Source organism: Xiphophorus couchianus, chromosome 16 (assembly GCF_001444195.1).
Source record: "Xiphophorus couchianus chromosome 16, X_couchianus-1.0, whole genome shotgun sequence".
Taxonomy (NCBI): Eukaryota; Metazoa; Chordata; class Actinopteri; order Cyprinodontiformes; family Poeciliidae; genus Xiphophorus; species Xiphophorus couchianus.
Genome location: NC_040243.1, coordinates 7,698,089 through 7,721,377, shown reverse-complemented (window position 1 = coordinate 7,721,377; position 23,289 = coordinate 7,698,089). Strand labels below are relative to the sequence as shown.

At 38.5% G+C, this 23,289-nt stretch overlaps 1 protein-coding gene across 2 annotated transcripts; it reads left to right on the top strand.

Moving 5' to 3' along the window:
- Positions 1-557: 557 nt before the first annotated feature.
- ttyh3a (tweety family member 3a) lies at positions 558-23,272 on the top strand. 2 transcript variants are annotated; one of them, XM_028042093.1, is made up of 15 exons: positions 558-717; positions 4,283-4,452; positions 6,423-6,534; positions 6,691-6,911; positions 8,113-8,208; positions 8,897-8,969; positions 9,658-9,733; positions 12,598-12,653; positions 13,803-13,895; positions 14,562-14,654; positions 15,620-15,756; positions 17,077-17,250; positions 18,789-18,864; positions 19,282-19,383; positions 21,526-23,272. In XM_028042093.1, exons 1-14 carry the CDS (start codon positions 592-594, stop codon positions 19,360-19,362), a joined length of 1,584 nt encoding a protein of 527 aa, XP_027897894.1. In that variant the 5' UTR covers positions 558-591; the 3' UTR covers positions 19,363-19,383; positions 21,526-23,272. The 2 variants fall into 2 exon arrangements, with proteins under 2 accessions (XP_027897894.1, XP_027897895.1); XM_028042094.1 differs by lacking the exon at positions 19,282-19,383.
- The last annotated feature ends 17 nt before the right edge of the window (positions 23,273-23,289 follow it).

Below are 23,289 nucleotides of genomic sequence, written 5' to 3'. Positions count from 1 at the left end.
TAAGAGGCCGGAGAACCGACAAATCTGGAAGAGAAGAAGTGCCGACCAGAATGCCAACTGGAACAAAAGAGACTACTTCTTCTTCTTGTCTTCCGTCTATTGGTGAACAGAACTAACTAGCAGCTAAAAGCTAGCTAACCTACATTGCTGTCTTAACTGGCTCTGAAGACTCGGTTGCTTTTGTTTTTTTCAATAAAGGCATATTTAAGTGAGCTTTAGCTCTTTGGAGTTTGCTGTTACATTACAACAGGGTGCTATAGTATATAGTTCAGTGTTAGCAACAGTTAAATAGGTAGACTGGGGAGGTTAATAGTTGGCTAGTTACCAGTTTTAGTTATCTCTTCGTGCTAGCGCTTGTTCGGCTGTTTCACATCTCGCCAATGAAGTTATTTTAGTGTGCTTTTTTCCTCAACAGCCACAACGAGCTTTCGTTGACACGTTTATGCTACACATCAACTGTTTTTGCGTTTCGTTTCCATCTTGGACTCAAACTGGATGAAGTGGATTATTTTTCTTGTTTACACCTGAAGGCATCCTTTTTTTTTTTTTTTTTTTTTTTGCTTTTGACTTAATCTCTGACTCTTCATCGCCATGGCAGCTGTGGTCAGCTACTCGCCACCTTGGTGGGTGAACCTGCTGCACAGACTTCCCCACTTCAACTTAAAGTTTCAGCAAACAAGCAGTGATTTCCAGCCAGAAGACTGGACATATCAGCAGGTAAAATCCCTCTTCACACACTCGCCTCATTTAATTGGGAACAGTAGGATTAGGGCTTCTTTGGTGTACAGTTCACGGATCATGTTTGCAACCCAGAATTAAAGATTAATGGCTGATTGTGACAGGTTTACACCTGTTTGTTCTGTTCACCCTGTGATCCATGTTACCATCTGTTTGAACCTGTTCTATCCAGGCCTTGACCTTTTCCAGACACAAGCCAGCTGGCTCTGTTTGGTGTGTATTCAAAACCATCCTGAAAGTACCTAAGAAACCACTTGCGTGATAGTATGTTTTAGTCACATCTTTTACAACACACATGAATATTTAAAAATATGGAGTCGCTCTGTAAATACAACAAACAAAGAAGAGGGACAACCGGTCAGATTAAGGCGTTTTTAACCAATGGGAAAGGTCAAAGTGGAGTCTACACAGCTTGGTAATCAGCTAAGTCTGGGGGATGGGAGGGGAGAGGAGAGCTGGATTTGTTCACAAGTTCAGAAGAAATTATGCTTAGTTTTGAAAATCTGTAAGCAGAAGTTTGGTGTTGCTCAAATTCCTTGGAATTTAAATTATTCTCAGCAAGTTCTGACATTTCTGTTTGACTCATTATGGTGTTAATTACCATGTTTTTTTTTTTAATGTTCTGGATTGGTGATGTATCCAGCTCAGCAGATTTTTGCCCCAATGAGAAAATACTTTAACACTTTTTAAATGGGAAACTTTATCCAGTTTTCTTTTTCTTTTTGCTTTTAAAAAGGCAATAAAGAAGCTTTAGTAAAATATTTTTGAGCAAAACAACAATTAAAAACATTGTCAGAATGATTACAGAAAGATCTTTTACGTCACATCTAGACTGCAGACAGTATTTGTGGGTTTTCTGGGAGACGATGTCACAAGATTCAGAGTTTCCTCTTTAATAGGATGAAATGATTCATAAAATGGAGAAGTGACTCATGATTCCAGAGAAACAGGAAGATAGTTCCCAGACACACGTTGGTGGTTTTATGGAGATGTGCTCGATCTTGTACAGGTATGCAGGCTGGAAATGAAAGTTAATCTAAAGGCGTGAAACAGTTTGTTTTCTTGTTTGGTTCTGCTTCGCTTCATGTGGGCGTCTGGTGTTTGCTGCCAGCTCTGTTTATTTCCCTCATGATTTAGTGAAAATGGTCAAGATGATCCACTTCTTTGTGTTATACAAGCCCTGTACTGTGGCAGGTTACTGGATAGATGATGGATAACTTTGCTATGTGGCATGAACAGCATGGCTGATTTTTGTGGAGTATTTAAATGCACATGTGGTTTAGCTGGTAAAATATGTGATTTCTCTCCAATCACAGTTTTATTATGGCAAACGTCACTCTGCCCCAGGCTCTTCGCATAAACCGTTATTGTTAACCTTATGTGATGACATCCTGCTAATTACTGTTAACGCAGCTCTCCCCCGCAGGCTTAAGAAAAGTTTCAACTCGTCCAGATGGCCGAGCTGTCATTGTTGCTTACGATGCAAACACTTCTTAATGATGCAACCTTGACTTGCTGCTGTATTGCAGTGTGTCAGAGATGTGCCCAAATTACTGTGTGTTTGCTTAGTCGTCTTCTGCTCCTCACTGAGCTCCGCAGAGCAGCATGCAAGAGCCAAGAAGTCATCCGGCTGCATCTGATCAGCCAGTCTGTCACAATCGTATGTCACAGTAGATAAAAGGAGCAGAGTCATTGCTCTTTAAAGGTTAGATCTGCTTGGCTTTTAAGAACAGAATAAGTTCTCGTATTGAAATCAGCAGTCGTTAAAATTATGTGTTCGTCACAACGAGTCATTGAAGGGATAAAAATGGAGCAAGCAGGAGAACGCAAGGTTTTGGAAATCTGCCACAGATGTGTATCCTCAGGAGTCTGCAGCAAACACAGAAACCTTCTGCCTGACCTACATACTGTATGAAGTGTTGCTGTTGGCTGAGAGGTCTAACTATCACTGTACATCACTCCACTTTAAGCATGGAAATACTGTCATTACAGTCTCATGAGTACCAGAGTTATTATTCAAGAAGATCTTTTTTATGTTTTGTATCTTGCAATTCTGTTCTTTTTATATATTTTCCCTCTAGCAGTTTTTTTCCCTCAATAAATCATTACATATTATAATTTAGAATTTATTAATCATAACATATATTCTGATATTTTTTTAAAGACCAATTTTGTTTACACAAACTTCATAATCATTTCATTTATGATTTCTGTTGTCAGTAATTTTTATTTTCATTGTTTTGTTTTTGCTTGTTTTGTTTATTTTTGGGGGCTATTTGAAATATCTTCTAGCTCCACTGTTGTGTTCCTTACAAATTGAAAGTTTATTGATTTTTAATATACGAAGTTGCATTACTATATTATTACCATTTTATGATTTTAATATGGTCTCAAATCAACAATATCATTTATCACAATAATTTCTGGGACAACTTATAATCCAGCAAATTTGTTATCACGACAAGGCTAGTACATACATGGCTGCTATTATTGTTATAGCTGTAAATGTGTTTGTTTGGTTTCAGGAAAAAATAGGCCAGCCTATGAGAGCCTGAGGATTTTTTCTGATATATTTAGACATGTGGCTATTTAATATCATTATCAATTTAAGTAATTTAACCAAATGTATACTGAAGACCTTCTGTAATGTTTGTGTATTAAAAAAGAAGATATACTTGAGGAATAGTTGGGCTATCCTCACATTTTTCCCACTTTGAATAGCTAAAATCAGATGATGTCACACCAGGTCCATATGAGTTGAACATCGTTGCTCAGCCTTTTGAAGTAAAAGTGAACACTGTGGTGAGATCAAAAGAGCAGTCTGTGGACTTAGGAAGGAATGCTATAGAAGCTTTGAGTCTGGTAAGGTTTTAAAGAAGTTTCATGAGAACTTGAAATCAGCCAATTCGACTGTAGTGGAGGAAGTTCATTACAGGCCTACTATAAAGGCCTAGTTCTGCCAGACCAAGCAAGTTCATTTTGCTATAATACTGAAAGAATACTGCACATTTTTTTAAAGAAGTCTCCAAGACCCTAAAATGTAATAGCAGAACCCTCAGCAGACTGATATGAATGTGTTTACCTCTAAGATTGGAGAGACAATCCACAAGTTGAACTTTCTTTGCAGGTGTGCAGAGGGAAACATTTGTTCTCTAAGAAGAAGGCCAGAATAAAGTTTTCCAGAGATAACATAGACCAGGACTATAATGTTCTTTGGACACCAGAACTGAGCACCAACTGGGCTTGAACTAAATTACATATTCCATGAAAAGAACCTGAAATCAGCTATGAAACGTTGATGTGTTCTGGTTTAGGCATGGCTGTCTGCAGCAGGACCTGACTAGCTCACAGTCATAGCAACAATAAATTCTCCTGTCTGAAGCAGAACTGGACCCTGCAAACATACTATGGACTAGTTTAAAACTAAGAAATGTAAATTATTATAATTACACATAGGAGACATTCTCATCACGTATTCTGAAGTTATCATCTTTGTTATTGGCATAAAGACAAGCTCTCAAAACTCTGCTCCTCTTTCCTTTAGTCCATCTTGTTGCTGGGGGGGTTGGCGCTTGCCTGTTTGGTTCTGGACCTCCTGTTTCTCCTCTTCTACTCCATTTGGCTTTGCTGCCGGCGCAGCAAAACCTCTGAACAGCCCAACGCCGACTGCTGCTGCACGGCCTGGTGCGTCATCATCGCAACACTCGTGTGCAGGTAAGTGCAAACACATGACCGCGCTGGCGACAGTTCAGTCCACGAATTCAAGTTGCCAAGCATAATTAGCTTTTCATTTCACCCACGCTCACAATTCACTGTGTTACATTGCACTTTGATGTCACCACATGCTTGTGTGTTATAGCCTCATGATCAACACGCAAGTGTTCAACACGCTGTCGGTTTTTAAGATTCTCAAGCTCTTAATCATGAAAGAATCCATCTTGCCAGATTCCACTCTAATTAAGACGTAAATGTTTCAACCAGGCAGTGTTTTCTTCACTCGAACTTTAGCTGAATGGTATTGTTTGGTTGCAAGGATATGGATATAATTTTCACAAGTATACCTGCTTTATATGTTTGCCTCTGCACTCATTTTCTTTACTTTAGTGGTGTTTTTATGTAAATGAGTAAAGAGGTGTGAGAATTTCACATCTGCTCATGTTTTCTGTCCTTGAACACGTCGTCGGTTTCCTGTTTTCTTCCTCCTGTTGATGGGCTTCCAGAGAGCCACCGCAGTTGATTCAGACTAGCACAAAGAGCTCAGGGACCCAATGAGTACAAGAACTGCATCGCAATCGCTGCGTCTCTGTGCGCTTGTACCCACACACTAATGTTCTAGATAGGAAGGGGGGGAAAAAAAGGTTGACGCTACCAGTTTAGTTTCAGTGCTTTGTTTGGCTTACATTTCTTTTGCTTCTTTACATTTAGTCTGTTGTCTTTTTACCTACAAAAATCTGTTTAAATGTTTTCCTAACTCCTTTTCAAATGTAGAAACGATTTGTAGGTACTTATGACATCAGGAAATATAATTTGTTTTTAATGTTATTTTTACTCACCATACTGACAGGAAGAGATTAGCAGCCATACAGGAAGAAGGAAAAACCCCCAGCTCCCCTCTGGCCTGTCAGTTTATCCATGTTAGTGCAAGATTGTAGGAATTTGCTTGTCCTTAATGTATTTGTTGAGACTAACTCATATACTGTTTGCCATATCGTCATAATAATAATATCAATTGGAGTGCACAGATTTTAAAAAATGTTGGTTGATTACAGATTGGCCGATACTTGCATGTGAAACCAATCTTATCCACCAGTCTTGTTTAACTCCACAAATGTCTGAAAGTCAGCCACTGTCCTCTTTTTCTCCGCCGTGAAAGAGAGATGACTGATGGATCCGCCCACCAAGTCACGTCTATAAGTGGGCAGTTAACAGTCACCCACTCTTGCCAATTTGGTGACTTTTCGTTCTATATTTAGCGATTTTTCAAACTCACCAAGAGGCTTTTTTTATTGTTACAGACTAGCAACAAATCTAGCAACTTTTTCTCTCTCTGTTATTGGAGACCTGGGTGACAGTGTTAGTTATAAAAAGAAAAATCACTATCGGCCAAAGACAGAGTTAGCAGGTTTGTCTTTTTAAAGATTGGTTATCGGCCAGAAAACTGCATTCATAAAATCACAAAAAAAATACATTGAAGTTTGTCACTATAAGCAAGCAAATTGTAAACAAGTTCAAGTAATATTAATCAGTTTCAAATGAACAGATAATAATCTAACTCGAAATTAAGCCACAATTGTGTAAAGTAAGTACATCTTTTTCTGTTCCTGTACCTTCAGAAATTGCTGCCCATGTAGCTGCCTGAGCCGTTTGAGGCCTGTCACAGCCGATGAGAGCTCATCTACTGCCTCAGTGCAGCCTTTGTCAGCCTTAGCATGGGGTTTTGGGCCATTGCTGGTCCATTCCTCTGTGTTTCCATGGTTCTCTATAGGGTCTTTCTGCTGAGGCTGAAAGGAGCCCGTTGACGGGGGTCCGAACTGACAGGGTTAAAACAGAGTTCACACGCCTCTCACCCTGCCTGGCTGTCCCCCACACTTGGTTTCTTCTCTGTCTCTTCTCTGTGTCTCTTTTTTGCCAATCCCTCCTCCTCACTAGACAGTCTCCCCTCCTCCTTTTTTGTCTCCCCTCAGTGCTGGCATAGCTGTTGGTTTCTATGGGAATGGCGAGACTTGCGATGGAGTGAATCGACTGACGTATTCCCTCCGCCATGCTAACCGCACAATCACTGGAGTCCAAAAGCTGGTAAGACCACAAGGACAGTCATATGGACATGTCTAAATAATTCAACACTCTTCTGCTGTGAGCATCTGTGGTTTCATTTTAACTTTGCTGTGAAATCCAGTATTTTTTCCCTCTGAACACAATCATGTCCTCATATGTCCGTGTGTTTTACGCTAGGTATATGATAGTACGTCGTCGTTGAACCAGACAGTGGACAAGGATCTGCAACAGCTTGAGGGCCAGTATGCTCAGCATGCAGACTACCTCTCTATCATCCAAAAGCTGCAGGGCCAACTGGATGAGCTGGTCAGGCAGATGGTCGAGATTCCTTTCTGGGACAACAACCTAATTTCTCTGGAAGATTTGTCCACCAGCATCGAACTGTATGACTGGTATAGGTAAGACAGTAATAGTGCACTCCACAGAACAGCAGACGTTATCTTTTTATTATTAAGCATTACGTGCAGACACTGAAATGTTAATGCACAACCCTGTGGAAACTCGATCTGCCTTTCATATTGAAAGCTTTGGTGAAATGGTCTTGGGTGGCTGGACTCTCTTAATGTCTCTTAATGTTTATGTTTAGATGTTTATTGGAAATCTAAAGAAGGAATTTATGTGGAGCACAAATCATAAGAAATGACTTCAGCACATCATTAGTCAACATTAAGCTTGCAGCGAGCTTAAAGGTTTTCTAATAAAAAATACTCTAATGGAAATCTGGCCAGACGCCATTTACATGATACCAAAAGTATGCAAGTGCAGCAAAAAGTGTTAATAGAAATAACACTATTTCTACTGGTTATGTAATTGTAGGCACTCAGCTGCACATTCAAGGGAAAATGTAGTCCCTGATATTTAGCTGCCAGCAGTTTGCTCTTTGTTCACCAACAATTTGTATGTTTTATTAAAATTGTCTTATAATAAAGGGAATTAAATCTTTTCTCATTACTACATTAGGGTTCTGTTTTTACTCATGGTGCACTTCAATGTGCATCAGTTTTAGAGGTGAATAGGACTGTTTAGTGGTTTTGAAGTCGCAGTATCACCGAAGGTAAGATGTCTTCAACACAAAACAGAATGTATGCTTTCATTGTTTCTTTTGTATTATGGATAGTGGCTAATTGTTAATATATTATAGGGTTAGTAACTGTCTGTGCCTCTAAAGAGACTCAAACGTTGCTTTATTTTTGCTTGAATTGTTGGCAACACCCTCTGTTGAGATTAGTCTCCCTTTCTGAATGTTGCTCTCTTATTAATCCTAAATTTAGCCGGAACTGATTGTTACCCATCACTATAAAGATTGAATGCCAATTAAACAGTTTGCACTGAAACACTATGTTACTAGGTTTTAGGTTGTTATTATTAATTTTTTTTGTACAGTGAGATACATTCTTCAAATCTTACTCCTGTCTTAATTAGTACCACAAGGACTTCATTTCATGCATATTTTTATAGACTGGCATAATTAGATCTGAAACGCACCAATCACTTTTATTGACAATTGCCTAGTATGCCGGAATAGTTTGATGCAACAAATGTGTTCTCTCAGTTGTAGAAGGATAAAATAAAATCCATAAAAAATGACTCTCTCCACAGGTGGTTGGGATACATCACGTTGCTACTCTTCGACGTTCTCATCTGCCTTCTTGTTCTGTTTGGTCTCATTCGCAACTCAAAGGGAATACTTATAGTGTAAGTGTCATAATTTGGTCAATGTTTCCCCACATCGTTGATCTGTTTTGACAAAAAAACAGGTTTATAAGAAGCAATAAAACCTCTGCTGCAGCAGGAGTTTTATGGCTCCTTTTTGTAAGCGTTTTTTTGTTTTGTTGTTTTTTTTGTGTGTTGAGCATGTTCTTCATATTGTCAAAAACTAACTTAGCATGGCAGTAGTTCAGATAAATTAATGTTAAATTCTGGATAAATGAATACTAACGAAGAATCTTATGTGTTCATTCTTTATGTTATGTCGAAATTTCAACTTCCTATTTCTTAAATCTTGCACAAAAATGTTCAGTTAACAGTGAACTTTGTGAACCAGTCTTCTTTTTTTTTTTTTTAAATAGTAGCCCCAAGTTTTGCAGACACCTAAAAAAAAAAAAAAACACCTAAGCAATAATTACAATTATTTTCTTTAAAAATAGAATGGAATTGTGTTAGTATTTACTTCACAGATGTTGAGGTCAAACAACATTTTAGATTTATGTTTGTTAAATTGGAGCCTTATTTTAGATTACCACAGAAACTGTTCAGTTTGACCATGTAATTTAATCAGTCTTATTGTGTTAAGCCTCTCTTTTTGGAAGTGTACCTCTTGATGCAATAGTTCATGGTCTAATGCTGCTGAAGTGTTCTCCTGACATCCTCTTACTTCCCGCAGGGTGTGGTTGTTCGGTGTCGTAGCTCTTATTATCAGCTGGGTCTCCCTGGGGCTGGAACTGGCTGTTTCTGCGGTGAGTGTCTGCAGGGAATGATCTTGTTTACCTGGTGGAACTGCTCTGTTTAACACATGTAATTGTTCATTATGGTTTTTCTGCTAGAATCTTGATGAAAGTGAAGTGAAACACTCAAATGATAGATTGTTAAATTCTTTAAACCTATAATAAACCTGGATATAATACTCTAAATCTCAGAATGAATACATGTTTCTCAAATGCCATTTTTAATAAACATATTGTTATAGGTGTTGCTTTAATAAACACGTGTCCATTTTTGGGTCACTTAGCTTTTTCCAGAAATCCTGAAGACTAATAACAATGATTAAGGCCTGTAATTGAAGCCTAGCAGCTGTTATTAGAACTGCAGCGGTACTGTTCCAGGGGAAGCTGTTTGTTGCGAGAATATAATGTACTAAAATGCACAATAGAGCATTATAAATCCGGTTTTCTTTTTTCATTTACCTAGCTTTAATGGACGTCTTGTTTTAATGTTGATGCAAGTTAATCTCATTTATGCAAATTAAGAAATTATGCATTCACTTTATAATCTTTGGCTCTTGTGCCTGAATTAGCATGAATAAGTTCTTTTCAGCTGAGATTGATCCAGCTTTTTCTTACCGCAACTTTAATGTACATTAATTTCTTTTAGTGTTATTCAGGTTGATCATTGACTAATTTCAGATCTGAATTTTCTTGTTTTTAGAGCTCGAGTGACTTCTGCTTTGCTCCTGATACATATGTTACCACAGTAGTGGACCAATATGGGGTCATTGATAAAGGTATGATGCCTTCCATTATATTTTGATTCAGACACGCACAACATGCAGTCATGTCTTAAAATTAGCAATACAATCCATCGTCTACTAAATGGGAGTCTTATTATGGGTGAATCTCATCTCTTCCTCTCAATCCTCTGATTGTTCTGTGGTAATTAGACAAGATGACGTGGTTTTTTTTTTCATCCACAAAAAGCCCCCCAAAATTGCTGCCACATCTGCAGAAAGGTCAAGGGGGAATGGGTTGCCATTTGAAATGGCACAAAAGCCTCTCTAACACATCTCACAGTAGCAATGTCTCCAATTCGTTCCATGACAGGAGGCATGTCACAGGACAGCAATAAAAGAGCCTTGGGTTTTCTTGTGTTTGTGCATGAGGGAGATGTGAGCCGGAAAGCAGGAGATCAAAGACAGGAGATGAAAATGGTGTTTTTAAAATAAAACTGTTTAATGTTCCTTCTGAACATCAGCTCAGCTAAATGAGCTCTTTCCTGCTTTCTTCTGAGATATGATAGCAGCTGAATGAAAGCAAACAGAAATTAAAACGTCGGTTGTAATTACTGTGCTGTTGAGGCAAAGTGAGCAATAAGAACAGATTTACTATTTATTCAATAATCTGTATTATAATTATGCTCTTACATGTTTTCTGCCTAAAGCCTGAGATTAAATTATGTTTGAGCTTCATGCAACTTTTTCTGCATTCACTATTATTTCTTTTTTTTTGACCCAAGTTTTTTAGAGTACACTTTTTTTGACTAAATCTACATTATAATTTTGCAATGCACAACAAAACACTTAGCCATACAAGTGTTTAACTCAGAATATTTTTTTTCTTCCCTTCAATAGTACCAGTGTTTTACTACGCTATTTGATTTAGCACTTTCTGCTGCTACATATAGTTAAACATGTGTTCCAAGAAATATTATTTTACATCACATTCTCTTGTCTTGCAGCTTTATAATCTGGGTTAAAGAACCCAGATCCTTACTCTATACACCTAAAGCTATCTGCATTTCGTGATTTGTTTGCTTCAACAATTGGGATGAAGGTAGTTTAGCTGATTCTTTGCTTAGTTATTCTGATTTAAAATTTTATGAAGTTAAAAATAAAATACAAATCAACTGAACAGCTAGTCCAGTGAATCTATCAGTGTTGCTCAGCCAGCTCATTTGGTACTTCAGCGCCAGATGTTTTTTTAATGACTGCATATTTCAAGACAGCAGAGATTAGCAAACCGATCACAAAAAAGGCAATAAAGTTTTCTGAAGACAGAAACAAATTTAAGACAATGAGACAGAGTCTATACCATTGTCTAAAGATTGTTCCCGTCTGTCTGTTTCACTATTAGTTTGTCCATTTGTCACTTCATCCATCTTTCCATCCATTTGCCCATCATCTTTTAGTGATTAATCATGATAAATCAATAATTGAAATAATTGGTAACTGTTTTAGTAATAGATTAATTGTTACATGGCATGTATAGACTAAAAAGAAAGGCTAGTTGCTGAAGGAACACTAGGAGCAGTAATTAAATCAAAACTGTACAAAAATATACACATTTTGCATTTTAGGTTAAAGAAATGTCTTTCTGAAAATATATTCTACTCAGAAGTTCTCAAGTGGCATAGTTTTAGAAGTCGGTGAGAATTTGCACTGGATTATTATGTGGACCATTGTTAATATGCTGCTTAACTGCTTATTTTATCATTAACAGCACTATTAATAAGTTACCAGAGGTATAGGTGTCCAAAGCAGCATTCACTGAAATCAGAGAATCTGCTCTTCATAATGTTCTCGCCCGTCAGCTGGGCTAACGGAGACCTGTGCGTGTGTTTTTCCTTCCTGTGTCGGAAACGTTCCACGGGCGTTCAGTTGTGTTGAGGGTGAAAATAAATTTCCTGACTCAGCAGAGAGTTTGAATGTCACCAACATTATGTGTCAGTTTGGTGGCGGCGGTGTTCACAGCTCGGCTCTGTGTCGCAGTACTTCTGAGTCAGACGTGAAGGATTCCTCATCGACGGAAGTGCGTGGTGATCGCAAGTCTTAGCCTCTAATAATTCTAATCCTCTTTGGTTCACTTTGTACTCGGAGCAGAATCCAAGTTTGGTCTTATAACAGCACTGATGATGTAACGGGTTTTGGTGTTTTTACAAAGCTGTGTGCTGTAGGAGGAATTATACCTGCACTTCTCACTGGGTCTGTATTAGCTACAGGGATTTTAAATAGTCCATTTAACATTTATGTATCTTTTCTAAGGTTTGAGAGTTCAGGATTGTCTCATACATAGTTATATTGGTCCTGACTTGTTGCAAGCTGTGACAAGTCGCAAGATAGCGGACTGGGCTTTTTCTGTGCTTCAACAAACCTTTAAAGACAGAAAACAGAACCTAGTGTGGGTAACACTTTCTCAGAACATATTAAAGGCGAAAATACTCTCTGAATTGAGATTTTTCTGCTTTCTGTTCATTCGTTTTGCATTTACCTCCCCCTCTCCTCTCACATGGCATTTCTTTATTTATAAAAAACCTCTTTGTTGCAGCACAAGCAGATTAAACTCCATCAATGCTGCGACTCTGCCTTTGCATGAAATCTATCTGAAGTGGGTTGAAGTAGATTCAGGAGTTTCCACTGTGTTTTGTGACCTTCTGTTAAACTTGTAGCAGTAGTGACTGGTCAGTTTTCTCAGATATTTACCAAGATAAATGCCTTCAACTGGCTTCTGGGTTTTAGTAGATTAATGACAACCAGTTGACAGGTATTGGACTGAACGATAATGCAGAAATTGTTAAAATGCTAATCATGTCGTCTCAGTCTAATCAGAATAAATGTATGCTTCTCTAACATGTTCTTGTCTCTGTTCCTCTCAGAGATCCTCCAGTACTACCTTAGCTGCAGTCAGGAGCAAACCAACCCCTTCCAGCAGGTTTGTTGCACTTGCATTTTACAACTGTGAATTTGTTTACTCTGAAATATTAGCTTAATGTGTTTACAGCTGAAATCTAAGGGATGACAACAAAACCTGCTTTGTTTAGCAAGGTTTTTTTCATCCCTCTGCAGCAGTTCAGTGCGTTCTTTTTTCAGGGAGTTCATCTGATGCACCACAGCATGCGTCCATGCTAATAGGATTGAGTCTGTGCAAACTGTACTCATTAAACATTTGTTTGTACACCAGCACAGTCTGTACAAAGACATTTCTAGAACAGCGTAATTAATTGGTTATTTTCTTGAATAATAGTTTTTATTTTATTATCCAAAAGAAAAACAAATGCAGCATCTCCAAATAGCAAACTTGATTAAATGAAAACTTTTATTGATCTCTACTAGGTGTTGGGTGTTGCATCGATCCAAACACACAACTTCCTCCATTTTGTGACGTTCCGTTTATAAAAGGAACAAAGATAAAGCTTTTTCAAAAACAGAAAGCAGTATTTCTGCTTCCTTATTATGATCTCCAGTGAGCTATTTGAGTACATAACACTTATTTTGTTTTTGCCATTTTAAAATGTTCACTTTCTTGCTTGTGACCTGTTCCCTTTGAAGTCCGTCATGCCTTTCAGTCTTAGAGTGAAACTGAGAAGTTTCACTCCAAGATTCTCTAGAGGGTGGTCTTTCTCTATCTACGCCTCCTAATGGCGTCTCCATTGGATCCGCTGCCTCCTGCACTGAGCTCTGATCTAAAAGTTTAAATGAAAATGTTTAGCTTCAGCCTGGAGAAATGTTCTTGCATATTTTAGCTTTGGAGAAAAACCTTCAACTCAAAGCTTTGCCATGTTTCTGCGGAATATTCCTGTTGATGTCAGATTTGTTTCTCAAAATAGATTATCTGCATCTTATATGTTCGACTCACATCAATAAGTCAAAACCTTTGAGTGCTTCTGATGTCAAGGGCATCCATTGTTATCGGAGTGTTCATATATCAGAGTATAGATGGCTTTGTGCTTTTAACTATGAAATGCCTTATAGTGGCAAAATAGAAATGGCCGCTGAAGGTTCCTAGTGATATTTCTGAGAATTGTAAAACTTTTATTTGCACACGGTCGTCACTCACTATGTCAATTATTTTCTTTTTTAGAGGCTTTCAGGGAGCCATAAAGCATTAGTGGAGATGCAGGACGACGTGTCTGAGCTGCTGCACTCTGCCACCAGAGAATACAAACAGACCAGGGTAAGATATGAGGAGCTGAAACTGTATCTTAGTGAAGGGAATCAGACTGAGCTGCAGACGGGGGAGCTGGACCTGTCCATCATAACCATCAGCTGATGGCACACCTGGGACCTGCTTTATGTCCATTTAGCTGCATTAGGCTTTCACTGGGCCTTGTCCACACAGCGCTGGTATTGTCTATCGCTGGTGTTTAGTCTGTTGATGGCGGCATGAATGAGAGCTGACGTTGGGAACACAGCGGGGCATGTTTCCCTCTTCACCGACACGCACAGAGAAATGTGCTGAGGTTGTTCAAATTATTTCGTCAGGCAAGCTGATGTGTTTCCAGCTAAAGATGGAGATAAAATGTTGACTAGAGGAAAAATGGAGGCAGTCTATTAAAATTATCATGAATTAAAATCTGCTTTTCAGCTCTTACTGCTGTATATTTATGAAAGGCTGTTCCCAGATAAATGCGCTTTGAATGAATAATAGAGAAATGACTCTCTTCCATTTTAGATCTGCAGCTTTTCTGCTTCCATTCCTGAATGTTTGAGTTGTTTAGCAAGCAAGAACAGAAAAATGTTGCTCAAGGTTCTTTGCTTATCGTGTTAGCTCTGAATATTTCTGACTTTCTTGGTGTTTCAGCTGTTTAATTATGCTGTTTTTTCCTCCATTTCTTCCCAGGGAAGTTTGGAAGAGATTCAGGGGGTTCTGAACACCACTGAAATCAGCCTTCATCAGCTCACGGCGCTGGTGGACTGTCGCAGCCTGCACATGGTGAGCAGAGACGACAAGCCGAGACACCGTCTCGTTGTGGCGCTGCTCTGAGCAGGAAACTGATTCGTTCAGGCAGTTTTTACAGCAGCTAACTTCTATAAAGGAACCCATCTTTGATGCCTGAGTTTTCGCTCTAGTTACATTTTGGTGTCCTGTACCAATTCATAAGTCCCAGGATGCACATCCAAAATCATTTGAAGTTAAAACCATTTTTATATAACTTTCTTGGTATGTCCATGTATATATCACGTTTTCATTTCAGGCCATTTCAAAATCATGATTACACTCAAAGGATAGGTCATAGCAAAATCTATCAATGAAACCACCATTAAACTGTCAAAATATGAATAAATAGCTGTCTGCATTTCATGAGTAATTCTTAAAGTTAAATAACATTTAACTTTTTTCACATTGATGTAGTCTGGCAGAATACAGATAAAAACTGCTTTGATTTGATTAATAAAATAATATTTAGGCAAACAGTGTTATCTTAAACCATATCTTAAAGTCTATTTACATCTCTCTCTAGAGCAAGGGTGTTCAAGATGTGGCCCGGGGGCAGTTTGAGGCCCGTGGACTGATTTTTGTTTATTTTTTAAATTTTTTGGTTTTCTTCAGTCAACCCCAAAATAATGAGCAAACTGGATGCTTTTCATTTAACAATAAAAAAAACATCTGAACTTCTGTAGAAATCAATTAAAAAACCCATGCTTAGTTTATTGTTGAGTAAGTATAAAAATTAAAACTACATTTTGGTGATTTTAGTTTTTAAAAAATATACTTTTTTGGCCCACGAGGATTTTTGAGGTGACCATTTTGGGGTTGACGTGACAAAAAGTGTGAACACTTGTGCTTTAGAGTTTGGAGGACTACATAAAAAGTTATGGCGGGTCGGATTTGGCATACAGGGCTCGAGCTTGACACTTGCTGTAGGGATTTGACTGTAGGCTGAATTTGTCTTGCAGGACTATGTTCAGGGCATGACGGGACTGTGCTACGACGGACTGGAAGGCGTCATCTACCTCTTGCTCTTCTCCTTCGTGACTGCGCTCATGTTCAGCTCCATCGTCTGCAGCGTGCCTCACACCTGGCGTGGCAAGCGGTGAGATATCCACTGCCTTCATGGAAAGCTCCACAAACGTGGCCGTCCAAAAGCTTTTATGCCAAACTTATACTCAGAGTTGTGTATGGAGTGATTAATAATTCAAAAGGAAAACTGATTAATCATTTATGGTTTAAAAAAAATCTGGCTTTTTAGGGGTTTTTTTCTTTAAGCCTTGTACCAGAACGATCTGAAGACAAAAATCCATCCAGCCCAGAAGACTCCAGCTGCTTTCCTCACCTAATTGGGCCATGTTGACCAAAATCTATCACAACCCTTCACTTGATCTTCAGCAAAAATGTAACATCATTCAGATTTCTTTCTCCCATTAGCAGCAGGAGAATGACTGCAGAGTTGCTACTTGGAAAATAGTTCCAGCTTCCCCACATAATTAACTGATTACTCCTTATCAAAGGAGGGGGTTTGTTCATCAGTTTTATCTCAGCTGGTGCTTCCTGTCGCAAAGCAAAAAGCTTACGCTTTTACCAATCTGTTGTTTCCAGTGTTCCCCACTAAGCTTGTTCAGCAGTCGAGTCATAATGAAGCATGGAAGTTAATTATTTCAGCACATCTGGAGTTGCAGCACAGGGGCAGGTTATGACTGGGATTTACAAGCAAGACCAACATTTCTTTAGGGTTTTGAGCCATAATTATGCTGTTTGGAATCAACTCCCAACATGCATGTGTGATGAAATCCATAAGGGAAGTATAATAAATGCAGTGATGTCATAAATATGGTATGATGGAAGTCAAGCAGGTGGTGGGCATGAACTCCATGGGGAGATGTGCACTAATTTTCTTTTTCTAATAGTGTATCTTGGCAGAGGCAAAAGATATTTGCTGTGACCATATTAGTTGAAACAGAATAAACTGCATTGGTATACTTTTACACATGAGGTTTTTATAATTCTGCATCTTGTTTGTTTGTTTGTTGGGGGGTTGGGGTTCAATCTAAAAAGGCTAAAAGTCGCAGGAGGGAAAACGTGACTGTGTGGCAAGTTTTTGCTCCATTGTCATCATCGAGGTAGATCAGAGGCGCCCCCTGGTGGTCGTTTAAAAAATTATTATTATTATTTGTAAAGGTTTTATTGGCTCTAGTGGCCTTTATTTGATAGTTAATTGACAGGAAAGTGGGTAATGTGAGAAGGGGGAAGACATGCGGCAAAGGTCGCCAGGCCGGGAATCGAACCTGCGACAGCCACGTCGAGGACTAAGGCCTCCATATGTGGGTTGTGTTTAACTCCTTCGCCACCACAGCACATCCAAAGTCGTTTAAAATTGTGTTTTTTTTTTTTGTTTGTTTGTATTTGCTTTCTGCAGGAGCGATGAGGACAGTGTAGATGAGTCTCTGAGCCCCGCCGGGCGGCAGACCCATGACAGCCTGTACCGGGTCCACATGCCCAGCCTGTACAGCTGTGGCAGCAGCTATGGGAGCGAGACGTCCATTCCTGCCACAGCCCACACCGTCAGCAACGCTCCGGTCACAGAGTACATGTAAGGTCCCACCTACCTAAAACCATGCAACAAGAGGCTGTAACTGAAAGCAGAAGTGGTGGACGATGTATTTGCATGCCATGTTCTTAACTCTGCACATTAAGGGAGATTTCTTTTTTTTTTTATTATTTCCTCTTGTTGTCAAGAGGAAGTTTATGTGACCCCAGAGAGAAGCTTAGTTCCCCCCATAGTTAGCAGATGCAGCTGTTTCTCTCCAGCTGTGATGGTTGTGAAACCCAAAGCTCTCTGAGGCTTCATGCTAATGAAACTGGAGGATGGGGATACTTCAGTTTCTAACTTTGTGCCAAACCTTGGTGGAAGCAAAGTTTAATGCCTTTTCTCTTTAAAATCCATATGTGCACGTATACAAAAATTTACACTACTGACATTTTGTAATAATAACAAGCCTTTATTTTTTCTGCATAAAGAGAAAATAAAATCTCCAGGGTAAAAAACAGCAGAAGTAACCTTGTGGCATAAATATGCATCATGTTAAACTAATACTTTGTTGATCTCAATACCAAAGCCATCCACCTACAACTGGAGAAAAGAAACAAAAACAGGACGTTTTTCTGAAACTGATGAAAAAGCAAGACTGAAACTGGTCAGAGCGACAGCAGCATGGAAGGAGCTGCAGGGATTTCCAAGTATTTGTTTAGTAAAAATCTCCTCTATTCTTGTGAACTAAAAATTAGGTTTGCAAGAAATATTTTCTTCAGAAGAAGACAGGCCTGGCTAGTCCCTCTCAAACATTAGTAGGCTAATGTGTCATGGTCTGATGTAGCCTACTGTAGTTGTAATGTTTGGGCCACAATTCTAAAATTGAGCGCCACCAAAAGAAGACAATACCCACTGGAAAAATTATGGTGACAGCATCATCCTCTGGGGTTACTTATCTTTAGATGAAACTGAGGATTTCATCAATGCGGTTCTAAATATTGCTCTGATTTGGCTCAAAGCCTTCAGCAATCTACTAGAAAGATAAGCGTTTTCATTCCTTCATTGTTCACTTAAATAAAACACAGAATAGTTTGAGATGATGATTAAACTTGGAGAAACGTTCCGAGGATGAGTGGGCAAACATTACCAAGTTGAGATGTGAGATGCTGAGAACACAAAGTATTAATATTTGTGTTTGAGGAATATTGCAGCTTTCGTTTTTCATTTTAAAACGTTTGCATTTTCATCTGAGTTTTAAAGTTTTATTGTTACTGTCAGACAAAACTTCGTAATTGTTAGAAAACTCAGCTCTAGTGATCATGTGTGTTGGAGGTTTAATTTTTACATTTCTAGTTAAGCTATCTAAAAGAGCAACTTTGATCAAATAATATGGATTTACACTTAATTTCCTGAAAACATGTATTTTTGGAGATGCAAGGTTTCTGACAGAAGCAATAATTGAAAAAACTCTGAACTGATGCATTATTGTCTCCTTTTTCACATCACAAAGACCTGCATTTTAAATGAGTTGTTTAGATTTTTAGGGTTACCTTATATATGAGGTTGTGTATTTGATGTGTGTGTGTCTTATTTTGCAGGGCTCAGAACTCCAACTTCCAGAACTCTCGCTGTGAAAACACGCCACTGATCGGACGCGAGTCCCCTCCTCCCTCTGTAAGTTGTTTTCTTTTTTTTTTTAACCAGCAGACTGTTGCACATCATTATCCTCCAATATCTTAATAAGTAACAGCAGCTGTAGTGACCTTTAAGCAGGTGTGGTGTGTATTTTGCCCCTCAGCCCTTAGGAATCATTCACATCCATCAAACATATGAGCCATGCTGTTTTCCTGAGTAAGCTTCATTAAACAGACCTCTGAGGTTCCCTCCTGTGTTCAGGATTGTTTCGGTTCGTTCCCGGTAAAGAGTTTAGAGTTGACCTGAGTTATTTAGCCCCGACACGCCCCGGCCTTGACCCCTCCTCTAGAAACCCTGCTCTCCCTCGTGTCTGTGTGTCTGCTTGGACCTGGACACTGCTTTGTGCATCTGCTCTGTACTCTCTTCTTGTCGTTCTTTTTCTGCGAACCCATCCAGTTGTATTTGACTCCCGCGGACAGTAACAGCGGTCACTGCTGGCAGTTAAAGCCCTCGGAGAGTTCAAGATCGTTTTGGTAACTTCATCTGCTTTACTAACAGGTACAGAACATGGCCGCCCGCCTCCCCACACCTGCTGGCCTGTCCTCCCTTTGTGTCACCTCCCAGAGTTCTGGCTTTGCTGACCCCATTCTAAGGTCCCTGCGGTGGGATTTTAGGGAAACCTCCCCCCTCATGTACCCCACCCTCTCTTCTCTGCTGTCCTACCTGGTGTCTAATCTGATGTTTGTATCCCTCTCCCTCCCCCCCCCCCCGGGCTGCATGTTTGCCTCCCCCTCCAAAACCAACAAGAACATGCGAAGCTGCAACTCTACCCTGAGTCACTGTAGCGTATGAAACAGTGGTGAAATTATAAATCCCTTCCAGCATTTTTATGACTTGTATTTTCTTGAGTACTTTTATCGAGGGCCAAAAATGCTCCAATTTAATAACTAAATGAGCGTTTCCGCTTACGAAATCAATAAAAAAAAGAATGCATTTATGTTTATTTTGGTATTCTGGTAAATTAGAATTAGATAACTCAATGTGGAAATCATCACTTAAGTTTTAAATTATATTAAAATCATGCAGAAGTTTTGTATTTTTGTTTTTATTATTTTGTACTTTTGTTGTGCCAAGGCCCATCATGAATTGATTACAGCCTTCATTGTGGCTCATTGAATATTTTCTAATATTTTATTATTCAGATCAGTCACCGTTTTCCCTGTTGAGTCACTTAAATAGGTGAGAAAAACTGTTGTAAACCAGAAGTATGAAATGCTGAATACTACATTTTTTAAAACACAATAATTTCACATTTTATTTTTTTATCAGCTATATAAATTGTTGGAATATTTAAATACATAAAAATATAAGTACTCATTAACTTGCTGTGTATTTTCAGTTTTTATCACAATACACATGTCTAACAAAATTTTTTCTTCATCTAATTGTTGCACTTTTGGTCCTCAATGTGATTGACTTTATAATATTATGTTTATTTTGTTTAAATAATGCATGGGTGAAAGCATAAAGTCACATTTAATTGAGCAAAAACCATTTTTTTTTTTTTTGTCCGACTTTTTTTTACCATTAATGAACTTGGCATTAGCTGCAGGCAGAGTGAGTGGAGGCGGAGGACTCTTTCTCTAATACAGAGAAAAACATCCACACAGAAACACAGAGAAGTGTTTCTCCATTTTGTTTCGTCATCCCTCTCATCTTCTCATCCTTGCCACATGGGGCCCAGGTGATAATGTGGACATTTTCAAAATAAAAGTTTTCATTCGAGGCATTTGAATACAGCCAGTAGTTTTACACAAAAGACCGTTGCAGCTATTCTCTTGATCTCATGGAAAAAATTACAAGTCCAGCATGTCAGAGATCTAGATAAAACCAGAACTTTGAATATCTGGTCTTGAGACTAAAATAGAGACCTGGCTAGAGTGCCACCACAATAACATTGTGTGCAAGATCCTACCATTCCCTTTCCTGTAGTGCAAGTAATAAAAACATGCAGACCATGAAGTTGTAGTAACTTCATGGTCTTCATTGCACAGTTAAGTTGATATTGAAAAGAGGAAGTTCTGGTGTGTGTGTGTATGTTGGGTTTTTTTTTTTTTTTTTTTTACATGGTATAAAATACATCTAAACCTAAATGCATCCAAGATGGTCGCCTCCACAGGAGTGAAATGCAGCCCCTGTCATGCTCGTTTTCCTCGCATCCGTACATGCATGGATCCGTTCCACTTGTATATAAATGTCTGGCTCTGTTTTTTCTACACACAACAGGAAGAAACACGATTCAAACTACAGCAGGGTTATATTGACTGTTCCTTTTATTTGTCTCCAGTAAATTTTTCTGTGATTGTGATGTCCCTATAGAAAGATAGTCTGTGCAGGATTTTCTCTTTTTAGTGTTTTGTTGTTTTTCCTTTTGCCTTTGTATTTTTTTATAGTTCTTTACAGTAATCTAATATTCAATATTTAGTTAAATTCATGCATTTTTTTCATTCATAAGAGCTCCAAAAATCTCTTTCTGTCTATAAAAACAGTGTGTTGCTGTTGAATGAGAAAATCCTACATTAGATTTTGTAGTTCTTTTGAGACCAGACAGATTTTTTATTTTTATTTTTTACCTATTTCTATGTATGCGTGTATAAAGAGTAAAACAATGAACTATTTTCTTCTGGTTCTTCTTTACAGTACACCTCCAGTATGCGGGCAAAGTACTTGGCCAACAGTCGACCCGATCCCAACAACCCTCCTGCTCATTAAGTCTCTCCACTCTCCACCAGTCTGCAGCGCTGCACATCTCTGAAGCCTCTCCTCCACTGATCAGTCCCATTTCTTCTGCTTCCTGCTTGTTTTCTCTGTATCAGTTTATTTGAACCAAACATGCTTTCTCCAGCTTGGCTGAAGCAGAACCAGAGGACATGAATCAGATTGCAAAACTGTGAGTCAGAAGTACAGATATACACTCCATTGTTCATCTTTGCACAATGGATCCGGGCAGCACCCGGATCATTAAGGGTGCTGCAACTGAACTCCTGAGCTGATCCAATGGACTTGAACGATTTTTAGCTATAATTCATGATGATATCAAACATGGCGGTTTAAGTACTGTAACATACTCTGTGTTTACGCTGGAATCTGTAGATATGATCTTTCACACTCTGCTTTGATCTACTTGTTCCATTGATTAGATTAACTTTAGCTTGTTAAGACTACTGTTTTTGGAGCTTGAATCGTACTGTACTTGTGGCACATCCAAAACACACTAACACACTTGGCTTATAGTGACATTCTGTCTTAAATCTGTTGTCTGGGACCAGTTTTCCTGTGGTATTGCATGTTTGACCACAGTCTTGTTTCTTTCTTCTTATTGGTTGACTTTTAAATATATATATATATATTTTACAATGTGCCCCGTTTTCACAGCAGTTGCTACTCACTTGTTAAGCTCTGACCTGACACGTGTTTTATTTGGTTGAATGAAACAACAAGTTGGAATTTATTTTTCCAGCAGATGACTGTGAAAAAGACAAGTGTGTGGTCACTTCAAGGGTTTAAGGATTAAGTAGGAGTTCCCTGTATTTTAACTGCCAGTAATGCTCTCTGTGGTTCAAATGGTTCACACACAAAAGAAATGCAGTAATCATCCCAGTAGGAGTTTCGACTTGATAAAAATGGCTTTTTCTCTAGAGGCTTTTTTTGGAGGAAATGTAATGCATTTGCAATGCGGTGCCTCAAATGTGTTTTAGCATTTATATAATACTCAGAGAAAGTAGTGGGTGCTGTGAAAGGATTGTGAAATCTTCAACTTTCTGTGAAAAAATTAATAAAAAATTGAAATTCTTTTTATGAAAATAATGTTGCAGCATGACGAACCTTCAAATGTGGAGTGAGTTGTTTTGTATTTCAGCTGCCTCTGCTTGCTTCTTAAAATGTGATCTGTGTAAGAAGTGATGTTGAGACTGTGCCAACAACTTAAGCACAAATCTTTTAGTATCTCAGTAACTTTTTAGATGTTTTTTTTTTTTTTTTTCAACCAACAGCTCCCGAGTGGCTGTAAAACAAAAAATGAGCCTGAGTTTTTCAAAATATTTTTTTTTCTTTGGTAATTCACTGATGCAGTCTGGGTTTTTGTTTTCTTTTTTGTAGTAGTAGTATTGATCTTTTTGTAATGTACAGGTAAAGATGATTACAAAACATTTCCGACTCTGAAATCTTTATTTTTTTCTATCTTTAGAAGGCCTGTGATTCATTTTAAGGCATTTCTTTATTTTACTTTTTTTTAAAAATATGTAAATATGAATAGATTTGTCTTTTTTTTTTCTTTTGTGTAATAGACCTGTTTTTTATACATAATTTTGTAATGTGTTCTTGTAAAGGCTGTGGTCATGTTGAAGCTTGAATGCTGTGTTTTGAAATTAAAGGAACTTTAACTGAAGTGCAAAGGCTGCCGGG

Bases quoted from the DNA above. Each gene is read 5' to 3' on its own strand.
- ttyh3a (XM_028042093.1), top strand. From the start codon at position 592: ATGGCAGCTGTGGTCAGCTACTCGCCACCTTGGTGGGTGAACCTGCTG. The intron at 718-4,282 runs GTAAAATCCCTC...TCTTTCCTTTAG, and splicing joins AAGACTGGACATATCAGCAG to TCCATCTTGTTGCTGGGGGG. The intron at 8,970-9,657 runs GTGAGTGTCTGC...TCTTGTTTTTAG, and splicing joins TGGAACTGGCTGTTTCTGCG to AGCTCGAGTGACTTCTGCTT.